We start from the raw sequence: 19,812 nt of genomic DNA on the forward strand, positions 1-19,812 counted from the left end.
CGGAGGGTCCGACAGCTGCTCACCACACACCGTATGGTACACCCGCGCTCGTCTGTTATGAGATTGTACATCCCACGGAAATGTGGAGGTCGCGGCTTCCTAAACGCATAAAATCCCACAACCGTGAGGTGTACAATCTCAGGAATTATTTCCTTTCCCCAATAACGGGTGTAGGATATGCATCGTGATGTGGTGGCGGCAGACAGGGGCCTCAAGCCGCTCTCCTTGGCAAACGAGAACTGGCACAAACCTGTAGTAGTAAGCACCGAGGACCGCAAGGCGGTATGGAAGGATAAAGCAGCTACACGGGCGGTTCTACAAGGCCCTCGTGGGACCCGATGTAGACCTGCCCGCGTCGGTTAACTGGCTACGATTCGGGGACCTCTTCGGAGAAACCGAGGGTTTATTTGCCTGTGCAATTGCGGACGAAGTTATCATGACGAATAACTACCGAAGATACATTCTGAAGGACGGTGCGGTCGACATTTGTCGGGCATGCCGCCGTCCCGGAGAGTCACTCAGGCATATTATCTCCGATCCGATTGTTCTCATCTTGCCAACGGCGATTACTTGCACAGACATAATCTAGTAGCCAGAATTATTCATCAGCAGCTTGCTCTCCTATACGGCCTTGTGGACCGCGAAATGCCTTACTAAAGGTACTCACCTGCGGCTGCGCCAGTTCTCAAAAATGGTCGTGCATACCACGCTCTATTGGGATCGATCTATCAACACTGACAGGACTATTGTTGCCAATAAGCCTGACATCGTGCTGATAGACCGATCACCATCCCCCATGATGAGAATCTCGTGAAAGCCGAGAAGGACAAATCCAGCAAGTAAATAGTACCTAGACTTCGGCAGCTTGGGCCTTGCCCCGTATCACCCTATGTCAGGTTTTTTATAATATTTATGTTTTTTTTTGTATTGTTTTGTAAGTGTTTTTTATATTTTACTTTTATATTCATGTTATAAATGACCTAGCTTAAGAAGGAAAATAAATAAAGAGAATAATCAAGACATCAAGCGAATGCAAAACTGGTTCACCCTCAATGGCCTAGTCCTTAACCTTGTAAAAACACAAGTAATGCACATTAACTTAGGTGGTAAACCTCCTCCCCCGCGGGTTGCTCACCTTGTCGTGGTGGAGGGGCTTAGTAACCGTGGCTTGGTCACCCACGGTGAAGCGAAGAGGCAACCAGGGCCGGCCTGTTTGGGTCGCGGGCTGGCCCGAGGAGGACGCTCCAAGTGGGCTGGTTAAGCCCGCTTGTGATGCGCCGAAGGTGGACCGTCGAGGAAGAGGAGTGTCGGTATTGCGGTAAGCCGTTCTCCCTATCCTCGGCGGCCGAGGTGGGATCGCAGGGGAAGAGGAGTGATGGTATTTCGATGCGCCACTCTCCCTATCCCCTGCGAACTTGGCGGGGCCGTTCCGCTGTAGCGGCGTTGGTGGGGCTGCAGAGGAAGAGGAAAGTCGGTGTTACGTTGTGCCATTCTCCCTGTCCTCTGCAGCCGAGTTGTGGTTTTGCGGCAGAACCATAGACCTGATCTGTCGCCGGGCGCCAGGGAAATTCCTGGCGCCCGTGGCTTCCTTGTGGCGGGCTCGGGGGGGTCCGCTACAATACAGAATGGAAGCCGAGGAGGAAGGCGCGTCTTACCATCTGGCGCGCCTAGCGTGAAGGGCCTTCGGGCATCCGCGAAGGAGCCGCGCTCGTGGGCGGCTGCCGCCGGTGGGGTCGCAGATGACAAGCGCAAGCGTTCCTGTAACCCCACCAAAAGGGCGGCGAGGCGGCATATGGGGGGTTTTTTAGTGGGTACACCGTGGGCCTCATTAGCCTAGACGGGAGTCCCACATCACCACTCGGGTCACCCCCCGCACCCGGGTGGTATGCGTAATGCATTTTTCCCTCCTAACAAAAAAAAAAAAAGGTGGTAAACCTCCTAGGCCTTTATCAATTCACATTGACCACACACCCATAGAACAAATTCAACACGCAAAATTCCTGGGGCTAGCCCTCCGCCCTCAAATGGGACCAACAATACCAACATATAGACACCCTTTGTAAAAAGCTCTCTGGTGCATGCTTTGCTTTGGGAAAGCTTGCTCACGTACTACCTTACAAGGAACTACGACCAACCTACTTCTCACTTTTCCATTCTAAAATGTGCTACGGCCTGGAACTATGGGGCACAGCGGCAGAGTGGCATCGAGTTTTCGTACTTCAGAAACGTGCCCTAAGAATAATAGCTAGAGCTCCACCAGGTGTACGTCAGCCAAACTTTTAGTCGCTCCCAAGTTAACATGCAGTGTGCGACTTCGATTATGATGTACATTATGAAAATAAAACCGGCCAAGTGCGAGTCGGACTCGCGCACCGACGGTTCCGCACTTTTTAGTATTTGTTGTTATAGCGGCAACAGAATCAACCGTCTAGCTATCACGGTTCATGAGATACAGCCTGGTGACGGACAGACGGGTAGACGGACAGCGGAGTCTTTGTTATAGGGTCCCGTTTTTACCCTTTGGGTACGGAACCCTATAAATGATGATAATTACGATACATGGGCATGTTTTAATCTTTAGCTTACTCTCTTACGTAATCCATACTAAACAGAAAAGTAGGTATATGAAAGTCTCAGCTTACATGCGAATATTATGTACGTATTAGAATCAATATGTACGTATATAAACAACAGTTTTATCACAAATTTGTCGAATAGAATAATTTTAAAATGAATACCACACGAATACAGCTAAAACTGACCAAAAATTGACAATCACATATTTTTTTTTTTATAAGTACTCTTTGATTGACATACCTATTATACCTAACCTATAGAAGTCAAAACATAGATTTGTAAGGCATAGATTCCTAGTCCGTACATCCCTAGTGAAGCCATTTCAAGTGCGACGACACGTCGCACTCTCGCAGTACTCAAGGTCAAATCAGTTTGTGTACACCTCCCGTTTAAAAATCAAAAACACAGGAAAGACGATTGTTTGTGCAGTGAATGGGTACTACGCATCAAATCATAAAAACAAAACGCCTTATATTACATTTCAGTATCGAGTTTAATGTTATATTTTTACGTAATCGTAAATACAAAAATCAGCAAAAATCCAAATTTTCGTCAGCCGCCATTTCTTATAAATGTTGCCAGTGTAGTGAAAATTTTTTATTTTTTCTCCAAATGGGACGAACTTACATTTTAAAATGAATACGCTTAATAGGGGATATTACTGCAATGTTCTGCCACCAGAGTGCAGGACTAGCCTTTTTAGTAAACCATAGAGTAACTTATAAATACTGTACCTTTAACAGGTTTTTGACAAGTTTTCAGCAGAGATAATAAAATATGACATTGATGCATCAAGGCAATGCTTACAGAGGACCTAACGGGAACCGGGAATCCGGAAATTCGCTATCTGCCTCTTAATCGCTCGAATATGCAAGTGACAGAGATGTTACATAAATAAATTTTCTTGTTTCACGATAGACCCTCAGATTGTGGTAGTGGCGCCCTGGCGCCCCCTACGCAGTTTCGCGTAATATTCCTTATTGAAATTCCTTGTATAATTATAGAAAATTATATATTTTAACATTTTTCATTATTTTATTTTAAAAATTAATGTTTTTTAATCAAATAAGATTAATTATGTATTTAGTTTTTTTTTCTTATTTTTATTTTGTGTAATGTTCGTTTTAGATTTAAATTTCGAAAAAATTCAATTAAATGCCTACAATACGAAAAAAGTTTCACTTGAATCGTGGTTTCCTAAAGCAACACAAGTTTTTTATTATGTTATGCGCATTTGTTAAATAAAAAAATAGTATAAACGTATTAGCTTATTTATTAAAACCATATTTCACAAAGTACAGAAATACAATAAATCCCTAAAAGAAACATAAAAAGCTTTTTCTACAAAATCAAATCTACATATAGTTTGTCAAAGGACTGTCTCATTTCAAACATAGACAGAGAGAATCATACTATCTTTGTCTTACACTAGTACTAGCACCCAAAAGAAAAGGATGAGAATAATTTTCCTGGTTGTTACTGACTGAAAAATTTGTTTGACCAACTATACTTATAAATTATTAATAACCAAGTGTAAGGATGATGTTAAAATTTTCCTACGTCGAGCCTCGAGGGAAATAAATATATACTGGCAACATATTTTTGTTTTATGTGTGTGTTGCTGAGTGTCAAAATGACATAATATACAAAAATTATGTTTACTACACAGAAAACCACTAGGTTAACAGTTTAACCGGTTAACCCCGGGTTAGTGGGATGTTGCAAGTGGCGCTTATTGAGATGTGTAAGGATGGTATTCCACCTGTCCAATATTTGATCAAATGTGCATTGCATCTCACTCTCTCACTAAGCAACACATTTTGCTTAGCGAGATAGTGAGACGCAAAATACAAGTTTGATCAAATATTGGACAGCTGGAATACCGCCCCTAAAGGAGTTGTTCATGTCATGACCTGATTGGTGTTCTGTAGGGTCTCATTCGGGAGTTCTAAGGGGTCTATGGTGGAGACTCTGATCTACGAGAGCCCCCTTCAAGAGGAGCCCGAGTGCAGTCCCCCGCCAAAGTTGCAGGAGACTGCGTTTCCTTACACCCCCGTGGAGGACGAGTAAGTACCATAATAATTAATCAATAGGGAAGTAAGCGTTACATTTCATAGACATTTATTGGTTTAGCAAGCTACTTGTGATTGTAGCAAGCGTAGCCGTTATTTACAATAGTATATTCCCTTTTTACAAAAAAGCACGCTAAGATCATTTATTTAGCTAAGATAATTTACAAATTATGCTTTTTACAATAAGATAATTTATTTATTAGTAATTTTAATTCTATGATTTAAATCATAAAATCATAGAAAAGATTTAAACCATAGAATTAAAATTGCCAATAAATAAATTATCTTAGCGTGCTTTTTTGTAAAAAGGGAATATACTATTGTACAAATATTTTATTGCAGTGGCAACATTGTCGGCAAGCTCGGCCGAATTGCACCTTCGCATACAAATGTAGTTCCGCTCTCATTTTAAAACTACGTGTTGGATTGTAATGAAACTTTGCACATACAATGACATGAGGTATATCTAGGTCTGTAATAATAATAAGTTTTGTATGAAAAACTTATATTCGCTGTATTTTTTAACTATTAGTACTATGCCTTATGGGAAACGGTCGAAGAGATAGTTCAGATCCGGAAACCGCTGCCAAATTTTAGTATGTTGTTGGGCACGGTACTGGGTCTCCAAAACTGCCAGGAGACAGCGGCGCCGACCATCTACTTCAGCGGAATGACGTCATCAAAATGACTCCCGACTCGGCGCGAATATTGCATTTTGCACCCAAACTGCATTGCATATACACGTGTGGGGTAGTAAACGAAAGCCAATAAAATATTATATATTTCACTAATACACTATGTACCAAAATATACAATAGTTTAAGGGAAATTTAAAAATAAATAAAAATGATGAAAAAATATTTCGATTATTTGGGTTTTTCAACCAAACCAAAAGTCGGACGTTAAAGCAATGTACTACAAAATTAAAGCTGATGTCTCAAGCCATACACTGATATCAAAATAATCGCACTTAAACTATCGTGAGGCATATTTCAAAATATTTATCAGTACGGTTTTTACTCACCATTATGTTTAGTCGCTTTTGGCGACATGTTTCGGATTCTTTGGGAATCCATCCTCAGGATAAAAAACCGTACTTATAAATATTTTGATATCAAAATAATCAAAATCAGATCAAAAATGTGAAAATTATGCATCAAAATGTAGGTATTTGCTAGAACAAATGCATTAAAGTAAAAAAAATCGAAATTGGTCATTTTCAGGATAACTCGCATAAGCTTCTAGTATGTTATTAGCAATATAAAAAGGATCATAAAACTGCTGGGAGACAATCTCTATAGTGCCTGAGTGACAAATAATGGCGTCATACATGTGACCGCTGCCGAAATTTGCAAAATCTAAATTATAACTATACCATGAGTCATACATACACGTGTGCTATATCAAACGAAAGGTTATTAAATATATTATGATTCGTTTATACATTATTTATAAAAACAATGTATATTTTAGGAGCTACAATCAAAGAAAAACCACTTTTTTGAGAAAAGTTCTTGTATATATATTTTATAGCTCAACTAAAAACGTTATAACAATGTTGCGTCTAATATAAAAGAAACCAGTTATTCAACTATACGTCACAGCTTAAATTTTTAATTTCTGATAAAATGATGATGATTTTTGGTCTGATTTTGATTATTTTGATATCAGTGTATGTCTCAGAGACATCAACTTTAATTTTGTAGTACATTGCTTTAACGTCCGACTTTTGGTTTGGTTGAAAAACCCAAATAATCGATTTTTTTTATCATTTTTTTTTTTAATTTCTCTTAAACTATTGTATATTTTGGTACATAGTGTATTAATGAAATATATAATATTTTATTGGCTTTCGTTTAATACCCCACACGTGTATGTGCAATGCATAGTTTGGGTGCAAAATGCAATATTCGCAACGAGGCGGGAGTCATTTTGATGACGTCATTCCGCTGAAGTAGATGGCCGGCGCCGCTGTCTCCCGGCAGTTTTGGAGACCCAGTACCATGCCCAACAACATACTAAAATTTGGTAGCGGTTTTCGGATCTGAACTATATTCCCATAAGGCAGTGCACTATATGGTATCTGAAGCTACATAAACTAATTTCAGACATAGATATACCTTATCCTATTGTAAGTACAAAGTTTCAAAACAAACTAGCTAGTCGTTTTAAAATAAGAGCGGAACTACGTTTGTATGGAGAATCGAGCTTGTCGGGGACTCTTATGCCCCATTCGCACGAGAGCTTTTTCAACGCTTCTTCTTCTTCTTGATAAAAAGCGCTACCGCCATCGTGTGAACAAATACACACGTTTCCACATGTGTCATTCAAACGCTTTTTTAACGCGCGTTAAAAAAGCTATTGCTTATGGGGCCTTAAGTGGGGCTCCCATACAACAAACGTGATTAGTTTGCCGTTTTTTGTGTAATGGTACGGAACCCTTCGTGCGCGAGTCCGACTCGCACTTGGCCGGTTTTATGTTGCATTCCTTTAAGGTTTTATGGCGCTAAACATAGAGCGAGAAAAAGATATCGCTTTCTCGCTCTTGGTGCGTCGCACAATGACCTTGGTGCGGTGCGATGGTGTGTTACGGCCTTTAGTTTAAGCGTCGAGTTTCGATGAAATTATGACGTTTAAATAACACTTGCACGTCTTTGCTATAAAAATCACTGCAGTTATCTTGGTCTGTCTCTACAGCTTAATTTTGAAACGACATCAAGTAAAAGTATTTAATTTTACTTACTTTATATAATTCAAAATCACATTCTTATCGCAAATCATATTTTCAATGTATGTACTTAACTTATAGTAACGAGATTAACGAGTTATATAACGTTTCGTTCTCCATGAATTTCGTCACTAGCCGACCAAGTGAACGAACGATTAGAGTTGCTCCGTTCCATCCATTCGTATTGCGAGCTAGCAACTTTCGAGATCGATGCTTGTTGGGTTGGGTTGGTTGAAGTTGGAAACACTGACTGAGCGTCGAGCGAAAAGCGTCTACTAGCGAGCCAAACCCCGTGTAGCGCATATTGCGCTTTTGTTTATAAATTTATAATTCTATGTGTCAGTATATGTAATTGCGATTGATAACAAGTGGCCAGTTGTTGAAGTATTGTGATATTGATCAGGTAAGTGACCATTTTAACGTCATTCTTTGCGATCTTGGGTGTTAACTCGCCGTGTTCGCCGATGATATTTTGATTGTTTAAGGTATTACAAAATATTAATTTATTACATTTAAACCTTTATTTACTACACTAATCGGCCTATTAGACGTTAATGTTAATAAGAGATGTAACGTAGATAAACTTAAACAAATTTTCACGAGATTCCGTCATCATGACGTCACGAGGACTGATTTATAAACATTAAAACGACTTTTCGTTCCTTTGCCATCAAGAACACAAGGTCACTACTCGGCGTGTTATGTTCAAATCGTAAACATGAATTGGCAGACGTTTCGAAATCATAAGCTCTATTTTTATAATATTGGTATCAGTGATCGGCTTCCTTTATTGAGGAGCCGCACAGCCCGCCTGTGCTGTGCGAGGCGCGAGTAACTTTATTGAGGAGCCGCCCTGCCCTGCCCGCCTGTGCTGTGCGAGGCGCGAGTAACCTTCGCCGCCGTCGCGGCCGCGTCCTGTGCACGACCAATAATTCATATCACACCGGTTGCTACTATTACTAAATTTTCCATATCCATCACCATCACCAATCAAAAACATCACTTAGGTACTGGTTTTACTGTAAAGCTTACAGCTAGAAAATGTATTGAAATATACATTGGTGTCAAAATGTACTCCTAAAGAGCCCTCTGACTAGTCTATCAGTCCACCGGACGATATCGGCCTGTCAGTTGTTCGGAACTGTCAAATTTTTTGTTCTAACTGACAGGCTGATATCGTCCTGCGGACTGATGGTCAGTGGGCCCCTTAAGTGAGGAATATAGGGTAGTTGACTGACTAGTCTAGTAGTTATTTGAACTGTCAAAACAATTAGCCACTATGGAATCATGATGGAATCTATATGAAAAACGAAACAATGACATGACTTGTTCATAGATGACAGCACCGGTCTCTCTCGCTATAACGCAATTCCGTAAGGAATTCGTTTTGGTGCAAGCCTGCACTGATTGCCCTTACAACTGGTCAAAGACGCCTAGTCTTACTAAGATAGCATATAGTAGTGCTTAATTGGGACGGGTACCGCCAACGCAAGGTGGCCTAGGGGTTCATGGCGTTAGCCGTGATAGCTAAAGACGCCGGTTCGAATCCGGCCTTTACCACTGGAGGGCTTCATCACTTTTTCTTTAATATATGACATCTACTACAGTTTCTAATGACATCACAGTAAATTTCTCTTTATATTTCTTTCGGTTATATTAAATACTAGCAGCCCGCCCCGGCTTCGCATGCGTGCAATGCTGATGAATTATACATATAAACCCCTTGAATCCTCTATCTATTAAAAAAAAACTGGATCAAAATCCGTTGAATAGTTTTAAAGATTAAGCATACATAGGGACAGACAGCAGGAAGCGAGTTTGTTTTATACTATATAGTGAAGAAATTGTGTCTGAATATAACTGCAGTCTAGGTTTACCTAATATGCTTCTAGTGCTTTATTGTGTGCATGGTGTGAAATAATTTAATTTAAACAGGCAACATCCCTATTGTCAGCAATTTTCTCAAAACCATGTTGGTAAAAATATGTAACTACAACTGTGGCTGTTCACAATATACTAATTTCTTGTTGGACATGACCAAATATAATAATTATTCTGAATAGCAATATGACATCCGGGACAACCACCGGGACACTATGTGTGTTAGTCTAAAAGGCAACCCTTTATTAGAGTCCGGTAGTTAGGAGTCACCACTTAGACTAGCCTAGCAGTAATACTTCATGTTACATTGGCAAAGTTCTCTCTGTGTCTTAACTCTCTTTAACATAAATGTACCACCCAGTGGTAAAACAAGTGCAAGTCGGACTCGCGCACTAAGGGTTCCGTACCATTACGCAAAAAAAAGGCAAAATGGGAGCCCCACTTAAATATTTATTTTATTCTGTTTTTAGTCATTGTTGTTTTATAACAAATGGCAACAGACATACATCATCTGTTAAAATTTCAACTGTCAAGCTATACGGTTCATGAGAAACAGCCTGGTGATAGACGGACGGACAGACAGACAGACAGTTGAGTCTTAATAATAGGGTCCCGTTTTTACCCTTTGGGTACGGAACCCTAATAAAATAAAAATATATTAACTATACCTACTATTAAATAACATATTAAATGCTTCAATATACCTTGACTCACTGTCTCGCTTTAAAAAATAACAATTATCTTGTATGAAGAGTCCAAATTTTCAAAACTCAATAGCGACCGCTAAAACGTAAATAAAAAATGCACATTTGGTATTTATTGGGATGGAAGAGACTATATTAAGCGGGTGAGAAGTATACAATGTTAACTTCGACGAAATAACCAACACCCTATTACATACTATCAAAATACAAAATACAAATACAAATAGTTTATTATCATAAAAGTTGTTTACATGTGTATCGATATATCCGTCAGACTCCAAACTAGGCTGAGCCTGTATCTTGGAAGTCTGCGAGAGTGATTGACAATTATGTCCACGTTATTAATGTTATTATACATATATTAATACTAAAAGTAATTACTACAATACAAGCTAAAGAATACAGAAACTAAACTAAAAGATCTAAACATGATATTCAAGTTTGGGTGTGAGCGTGTGTTTGTGTGGGTGGTGGTGAGTGTGCCAAAAAGGAGTGTGTGCATGTTTGCAGGTTTGTATTATGTGGGTAGGTTAAGCCTTCGTTGTCAGTTTTTCCGTCTCAGCATAAGATAAAGTATTCAACCATCTTGTCACTTTAACTTTGACATTGTGAACCGACAATGATTTTATATCTAGAGCCCTACAAATATTGTTATAGGTGTACGGATGTGCGAAGTCTGGAGACTTTCTGGACAACGCAGACCTAACTGGGGGTAGACGGGCTTTGAAGGTGTTCTCTTTGGTAGCATCTCCTTATATGACGAAGAGTTAAGTAAGGATCGGTGGGTACGCGTGACTGCTTTTAGGATGTAGAGCTGACGCACCCTTAGTAACTTGGTCTCAGAGTACAGCCGATTCGTAGGGAAACGATAGCGTTTTTTGTACATAACTTTTATCACGGCTCTTTGTGCGCGTTCAAGTATTATCATGTGGCTTTTTGCTGTGCTACCCCAGACAGCCACTCCATATTGTATAACGGACTGGCACAGTGCAAGATATACGATGCGTAGCACTTCACGAGGCGCGCAATCCCGGAGTCTTTTTACGACGTAAATTAGTTTCCTCACTCTTGCGGCAAGGGTGGTAATATGCTGGTTGAAAGTGAGATGCTGATCAAATAGTAGCCCCAGATACTTGACAAATACGCGCCTCTCAATTGCTTGACATGAGCAAGGTTGTTCTGGTGAGATAGATGCGGCGACAGGGTTTGATAGACACGTGTGGTATTTAATGACACGATCTGCCGAGGGAGTGGAAGTTCGCGTTTTTGAAAATGTGACGAAGTTAGTTTTGTCTACATTCAGTGTGAGCAAGTTATTACTTAGCCATGAGGCGACTTTAATAAGTGCATTTTCCGCTTGACAGAAGGTTTTGTCCCATGTTTCGTCGTGAACCAGGATCACAGTGTCATCAGCGTAGCATAAAATATCTGTGTTTTTAAGTTTTATGTCGAAAATGTCATTGATATATATAATGAAAAGAGTTGGACCCAGGATGCTCCCCTGTGGGACTCCAAATAGAACAAATAGAATATATCAATGAGGATATAATAAGATAGAGCGGTACTGTCATAGTAAATTTTGTAACCACTGTAAATTCACTGACATCTATCGACATACTTTAAAACTAAAAATGAAGATTTAAAAAAATACGTTAAAATGTATTTAAATATGGATAAATTAATTTTTTATTTGCATTAATTATTTTTATATGATTTTGACCCATGTTCTTTCACTGGTATGCGTTAAAATTATAAATAACAAACGAAACAGTCAACGCCCTCTATACGAGTGTAGGCCAAAACTAGTGGCGCCATCTGATATTACGGAGTTACATCTACCTTTGATACTATCCATAAACTGAACTCTGTTAATCTAATTGATTTCAATATTAGTTTTAATTGGGTACTCATAAATAGAATAAGTGGCCCGGGAGTTGGGCTGTAGTAAACAGTGTGACCTTGCAGTCACAATTAAGCTGTGCAACATCCATTTTACCTTAAATAGGTATTGAATCATGACATGTAATGGCTAGCTAGAATGATGTCAGATGTTCACACTGTGGAGCCTGACTCAGGGACATTTCATACTAATAGGTCATGTGTGGGTGGAGGACCAATTTGTTGATTTTGCTTGTGTGATGTAACAACTAGTCTAGTTTTTGATAACTAGGATTTTTGATATCAATTAGGTTAGGTTTTGATGAGCTGTCGTACTGAATTATAACTATTATGACATTAGATTTACCTAGAGTAGTAATACACCAACTGATCCATCAGCTCTGCTTTTGTTAATAGATACTTATGAGATTTTTTTTTCATCATTTTTATTTATTTTTAAATTTCTCTTAAACTATTGTATATTTTGGTACATAGTGTATTAATGAATTATGACTATTATGACATTAGATTTACCTAGAGTAGTAATACACCAACTGATCCATCAGCTCTGCTTTTGTTAATAGATACTTATGAGTAAAATGCACTCATTTATCAGCACAGTTTCAGGAATGAAAGCAGTATCTATGATATCTCAGTCTGTGTGACCCAGCTCTTTATACAGGGTACATATCAGCACAGTTTCAGGAATGAAAGCAGTATCTATGATATCTCAGTCTGTGTGACCCAGATCTTTATACAGGGTACATATCAGCACAGTTTCAGGAATGAAAACAGTATCTATGATATCTCAGTCTGTGTGACCCAGCTCTTTATACAGGGTACATATCAGCACAATTTCAGGAATGAAAGCAGTATCTATGATATCTCAGTCTGTGTGACCCAGCTCTTTATACAGGGTACATATCAGCACAGTTTCAGGAATGAAAGCAGTATCTATATATGATATCTCAGTGTGTGTGAATCAGCTCTTTATTGTTATTGTAAGTTTATTACATATTGATGTCTGTATGTGTCATGTGGAACACCTACCTACTTGATGTGGTACAGTCACCCGAAATGAAAACCTACCTTCCCAGCATAGATAATATCTTTGCTGGATAGAAACATTTATATAGACATATAACTACAATACATATATGTAGCTGTTGTAGCACCTCACCATTAGAACTGTTTGTTGTTCACACATACATACATTCAAACAAGCAAATGCAAGGCTGAGCTCTCGCTGCATATTATATATGTATGTACCTATATATTATATTTGCATCAAACAATTGGGTGTTGGGTTTAGTTGACCTTTTAATAAAAACGTCACCAATTAAAATTAGCTTTGCTGCTTTTGTGCTCTAGCTTAAATAATAAGTCTAATGCAATGCCGCAAAGCGAAATATTTTGTTAAATTTCATATGTATATTCTCATCGTCTTCAATTGTTTTAGCTGAGCCGAGTTTATCGTTTATCGGAAATAATCTAATTAGTGTTCCGTGCAAAACTTTGTTTTGACAAACGGAACACTTATGGGATCACTTCGGTCTTGCAAATCAGTTAAATGTGTTTTTTTTTTTTCATTTGTAATACAGAGTAGTACAGAGTATTTGTAGTACAGATATATGTTTTTAAAGGCCCATTACATACATATAATTATTTAAAAAAACTCAATACCTACACCCTTTTTGTACTAATTACGAGGCAAATATTATGGCAATGAGTACCACCAGATACTTAAAAAATCAAATGTCTTAATTGCAACTTTTTTTCCCCGTAATTAGTATACGCGTGAACTAAGAATTTGATAGTATGTTCTGTAGCCGCGTCAGTGTACCTATTAGCGACGACATTGCCGTTTTCATGGATGTCGTTCGATACTTGAACATAATAGCCGAACTACTGTGACCAATTATGGATTTATGGAGCCAGGAATAACATTTATAAGTGTAATGCATTTCAGTTCGGAGCGCGCCAAGGTCCGCGTTTCGTTCTACCAGGGCGCGCGCCCGCAGTGCCTGTCCCCGCCGCCGCCCGCCTCGCACGAGTTGTACGCGGCCCTGCTCGCGGCACACACCGACATGGCGGACCACGCCGCCTACAACCGACAGATCAGGTAATGTTCCAGCTCCAGCTGGGAGCTATAGTCAGTCTTACTACTAGCACTCGCGTCCGCCTCGCTCGCACGAGTTCAGGACTCAATGCCACTACGATCGTGCGCGTTCGTTGAGTCATTCGCGTTCATTATGTACTTTATTATTAATTGATTACTTCAAACAATTAGGGTTCCTTAAATTATGAGCCTACATTTCTTATGGCTTTATATTAACGAGTTAAGTTAAATAGCCTATTTCAAATGACCTTGCAGTACAATAATACTGGAGACACTTGCATCCTTTTAGATCTAGGCCCGTTGCTTGAGCGCTTTGTTCGGCGCCAACACCGCAACTAATTTCATACTGATGCTTACCGTTTTTTACCACGAAATCGAACTCTGTAAAGTAAGTCATGTTTTAACGTTGTTCGAACGTTTTTAAGCAACAAAAAGTAGGGCCTGTACCCGTACCACGAGTCACTGAGAGCAAAGATAGATATAACTCCGTAATAGATGGATACAGTCTAAGGAAAAAACGTGCCTCGAAAATCACGAAAATTTGACTCTCGATCAGATGGCGCCACTAGTTTTGGCCTACACTCGTATAGAGGGCGTTGACTGTTTCGTTTGTTATTTATAATTTTAACGCATACCAGTGAAAGAACATGAGTCAAAATTATATAAAAATAATTAATGCAAATAAAAAAATAATTTATCCATATTTAAATACATTTTAACGTATTTTTTTTAAATCTTCATTTTTAGTTTTAAAGTATGTCGATAGATGGCAGTGAATTTACAGTGGTTACAAAATTTACTATGACAGTACCGCTCTATCTTATTATATCCTCATTGCTGACAGTGTCAACACTGACATATATATATATACGCTAACGTCTCGTCTACGTAATTTAAATATTTCTATACACGCTCGCTCGTACTAATATGCCAGTACGAGCGAGATACATATATAGAACGTAAGTTACGTTCATGCTAGTGTTTATGACAGTGCCAAATTGGTCATAGCTGTACAGTCTGGCACATAGATCTAGCATATTTTCTATAGATGCGGCCTACCGCGTGCGCCCGTAAGGGATAGACATAGATGACGTCATAAACGTGGGGATACCATATTGGTAAAAATTACCCCAATATTTGATATCACGTTGGGGCGATTACCCCGGAGCAGTGCCGGCCCGAGTCCTTGATCAGGTTAGAGCGAAATCGGGTTTTGGCGCCCTTCGTTGAAGCTTTTTACCCAAAAGCAAAACGAACCGTATTTTGGGCCCGCGTCACACTCGCGTCTTTTAAAACCTTTTTTTTTTTTCTCATTTTCCATTTTGGCGCTCCCCTTGCCATCCGGCGCCTAGAGCGGCCGCTCCACTCGTTCTACCCTAGATCCGGCCCTGCCCTGGAAGCAAAGTTAGCTTATTGTTTGACGGTATTAAAATTGTTGAATAAAATGTCAATGGGCCGTTCTTTTTGGGCGTATGAACAAAGAAATACCTCCTATAATTCGCGCAGGTGGTACAAAACTAAACATGTTGAGTAAATAAAATGTATTATGAGTTTTAATTTTAAGAAATCACAAATCGCAATCACATTATCCAATTAATGTACACCACATTTAATCTTCACAACATTTGTTTTTTTTTTGTGATTAGAAGTACGAAAAAATTCGAGGTCAAAATTAACCATAAAATTATGATATTTTCTTCTGGTATCCCTCTAACATGATTGTTATGCAGCTAAATTAAGAAGAAGTTTAAAAATGGCTGACCTCAGACTCCTACCTACCTACGTAATTTGGGCGGATAATTTTACAAATAATGTTTTGTTAATTTGCGTCAATAATTGTGATATTTTTATTGAAATCGTTTGATTCTACATTGCTTTGAGTGTACTCGTAACGTAATTTACGATGTTATTCTCACATATTGCGTTGAGAGGAAGGTGTAAAATACCGTACTTACGTGTGAAAGGTTATGTTCTCATATTTTTGCTCAGAGCGGCTATTACAGCCGATTACAGAACAATTCACCATTATTTTATCAATTCAAAACGCTAACCATCACTATGTTTTATAAGAGAAAGCACAATTTCATAGAAAACAACAATAATTAAACAAGCATGACATGTCACGTACTTATTTGTTTGCCACAAATTCGGTTGTGGCAGCGGTGGAAAAGTGAAACTATGACAAAGACAAAAAGTAATATATTGCTCTCTGTCACTACTACTGAGAGATACATAAGACTATCCCATTCGCTCATTTCGCCCCACCTAGGGTTGCCAACTTTTTTCTTTACACAAAGTATTTTTGTCAAAATATTGAAATAATATAGTATTTACTGGGAAAAATAAAATAAAAATAGGACGCCGATTTGAGGCGAATTAAATCCAATTCGCATACGATGTGATGTCGGTGACATTTGTATAAGTAACCCTTTCTTGAGTTATGAAAATATAGTATTTTTCGTACTACGAGTATATTGTTTTTGTATAATATATAGTACAGTTGACTAAAATATAATACGATACTATATGTATTATAGTATGGGTGGCAACCCTAGCTCCACCCCTCATGACCGATCCAGAGTTAATACCAGGGGGGTGTCACTTCGCAGTTTAGGTACATTTGACCGGCGCGCCTCCCGGGCAAGCGTATGACAATGGGCTGCCGCTCGACTCGCGCAAAATTGAAAATACATAATGCCTTCGAAACCTAAATCTATAGATATTGTTCTGTTTACGAATGTCTGAATAAGCGGAAGAACAAGGAAGCAGAAATTACATTTTTTTAAATTCCGGACTATACCTATATTGACCGATATATTTTCAAAGGAATAAGTACTTCTGTGGCATACTTACTTCCGTGAGAACCAGACATACTATCTCCGGATAAAAAAATTATGTTTACAGAATCAACGTTTGTAATTCCTACATATTTATCTTAAAAATAATAAATCAGTAGGTATAGGTACAAAAACTTGTCAAGTGACAACCCCCTGCCGACACTCACAGCTCGGTCATAAAACTGCGGCGCGCAAAGAAGTTCGTGCGCGGTTATAAATTTCAATTTTGCTTGCAGGCGGCGAGTAAAGGTGTAATTTTATACCTAAATCTGACTTTTGTGAAGGAGTGGACTTTCTGTACGGTAGTACTGTTAGTTATTCTGTGTTAATACTAGATTCATGGTCTGGCAAAAAAGAGTAGAAATTAAAAAGTGCCAAAAAAATTAAAAATAAAGTTTCAAATCAATCTAAGAAAAACGAGACGACACTACAGTGTTGCCACTTTTTAACCGACTTCAATTTCACAGAAGGAGGAGGTTCTGTATTTGGTTGTGGCTCTTGTTTTTTTTTGTATGTTCACCGATTACTCCGAGACCCGTGGTCCGATTTGAGTAATTCTTTTTTTGTTCGAAAGGAGCTACAATATTCGCTAGCGTCTTCGTAAATTTGTATACTAATATGCCAGTACGAGCGAGATGCATAGACAGTAAGTTACGCACACGATAGCGAATATATCAATGTCAAATTCGTGGTAAGGCTTACTGATGATGAAGACCACGGACCAAATGTGGAACTTCCCTCGTATGTGTATTATGATTTTTGATGTAGGTAGTAGACCTGTACCGCTGGCTATATTTTGACCCCTAGGTTATAAAAATATTAAAATCAATTCTGTTTTCGCTTATGAATACTTTCTTAAGATGTAAATCTTACATTTTGTTTTGTGTCATATATATAATTAGCTTTTTTAGTAATTTGTTAATTTGTGGTAATTATTTTTTATTTTGAATTATTTTGGAGAAAAACCATGTGGTGTACCAAATGAAAGGGCTTTGTGAGTAGATTACAAATATATAACATACTCTAACATTTTCACTAGTTGGTCTAACAAATTATTAGAAAATGATCAAAAATTTCACAATTCAGAGTTGACTTTGAACTGCTCTAATTTGAATATGGCTGAATGGATTAGTCCAAATATTATACAATATGACTGTAAATATCCTTTATATCATGTTTAAAAATAATTAACCAGATATATCCAAAAATAAGAAAAGTACATCAAGTTGAATAACACTATAATTTTCTGTTATACTATACCAAAATAAATACATACATTAGACCAGAAAATTATACTGTTATTCAACTTTATATACTTTTCTTATTTTTGGATATATCTGTTCAATTATTTTGAGATATAATATAGAGGATATTCACAGTCATTGTATATCCATTCAGCCATTTTCAATTTAGAGCAGTTCAAAATCAACTCAGGATTGTGAAATTTTTGAGCGTTTTCTAATAATTTGTTAGACCAAGTAGTAAAAATCTTAAACTATGTTATATATTTGTAATCTACTCACAATGCCCTTTCATTTGGTAAAAAGGTAAAAACTTTGTACTGCCGATTTTGTGACGTCACAGTTATCCCCCCCACACTCTTAGAAAGTGACAAGTTGTTATTTTGTACTCAGTAGAGTCTACCGAACACAACGATACCACTTGTCGGTAGTATACTGTCCAGTCACATCGAATGGTGTTTTAGGCCACCTGGCCGCTGTACTAATAGTTATATCGTTCTATTGCGGTTTGTAGGCTTAGAGCATCTAGAACGGGACGGAAAAGCAAGCCCGGTTGCAAGCCGACGAGAGCGAGCAGGATAGCTTTCGCGCGGAAGAGGCGCCACGGCAAAAATGTGCAACGCTCGCGCCGCGGTCTGAGCGCTGTGGCTTCATAGACCTAGCATTACATAGACCAGCTATACGCGTGCGCCCGTAAGGGATAGACATAGATGACGTCATAAACGTGGGGATACCATATTGGTAAAAATTACCCCAATATTTGATATCACGTTGGGGCGATTACCCTGGAGGCAAAGTTATCTTGTTTGACGGTATTAAAAAATTGTTAAATAAAATGTCAATGGGCCGTTCTTTTTAGGCGTATAAACAATGAAATACCTCCTATAATTCGCGCAGGTGGTACAAAACTAAACATGTTTAGTAAATAAAACGTAAAATAAAATGTATTATGGGTTTTAATTTAAAGAAATCACAAATCGCAATCACACCAATTAATGTACACCACATTTAATCTTCACAACATTTGTTTATTTATTTTTTGGAATTAGAAGTACGAAAAAACTTCGAGGTCAAAATTACCCATAAAATTATGATATTTTCATCTGGTATCCCTAACATGATTGTTATGCAGCTAAATTAAGAAGAAGTTTAAAAATGGCTGAACTCAGACTCCTACCTACCTACGTAATTTGGGCGGATAATTTTACAAATAATGTTTTGTTAATTTGCGTAAATAATTGTGATATTTTTATTGAAATTGTTTGATTCTACATTGCTTTGAGTGTAACGTAATTTTACGATGTTATTCTCACATATTGCGTTAAGAGGAAGGTGTAAAATACCGTACTTACGTGTGAAAGGTTATGATCTCATATTTTTGCTCAGAGCGGCTACAGACGATTACAGAACAATTCACCAGTATTCTATCAAAGTTCAAGCATTCAAACCGCTAACCATCACTATATTTCATAAGAGAAAGCACAATTTCATACAAAACAACGATAATTAAACAAGCAACGAACAAACATGACATGTCACGTACTTATTTGTTTGCCACAACCTCGGTTGTGGCAGCGGTGGAAAAGTGAAACTATGACAAGGACAAACAATAACAGCGCTTTCTCTGCTACTCCTACTGAAAGATACATAAGACTATCCCGTTCGGTCATTTTCCCCCACTCCTCATGACCGATCCAGTTATACTAGATTCATGTGTGGCTTGAATTTAATAATACGGGCATTACGAGTTATTTTGGCGCGCGGTTTAAAAATAT

At 38.4% G+C, this 19,812-nt stretch overlaps 1 protein-coding gene across 1 annotated transcript in view; it reads left to right on the forward strand.

The window, feature by feature from the left end:
* LOC134754389 (uncharacterized) overlaps window positions 1-19,812 on the forward strand; it is a 53,811-nt gene that overhangs the window by 29,726 nt on the left and 4,273 nt on the right. Inside the window, exons 3-4 of the mRNA XM_063690694.1 lie at window positions 4,509-4,643; window positions 13,810-13,962. Coding sequence (XP_063546764.1) covers window positions 4,509-4,643; window positions 13,810-13,962 — 288 coding nt within the window. The remainder of the gene's footprint in view (window positions 1-4,508; window positions 4,644-13,809; window positions 13,963-19,812) is intronic.

This window comes from Cydia strobilella, chromosome Z, assembly GCF_947568885.1.
Source record: "Cydia strobilella chromosome Z, ilCydStro3.1, whole genome shotgun sequence".
Taxonomy (NCBI): domain Eukaryota; kingdom Metazoa; phylum Arthropoda; class Insecta; order Lepidoptera; family Tortricidae; genus Cydia; species Cydia strobilella.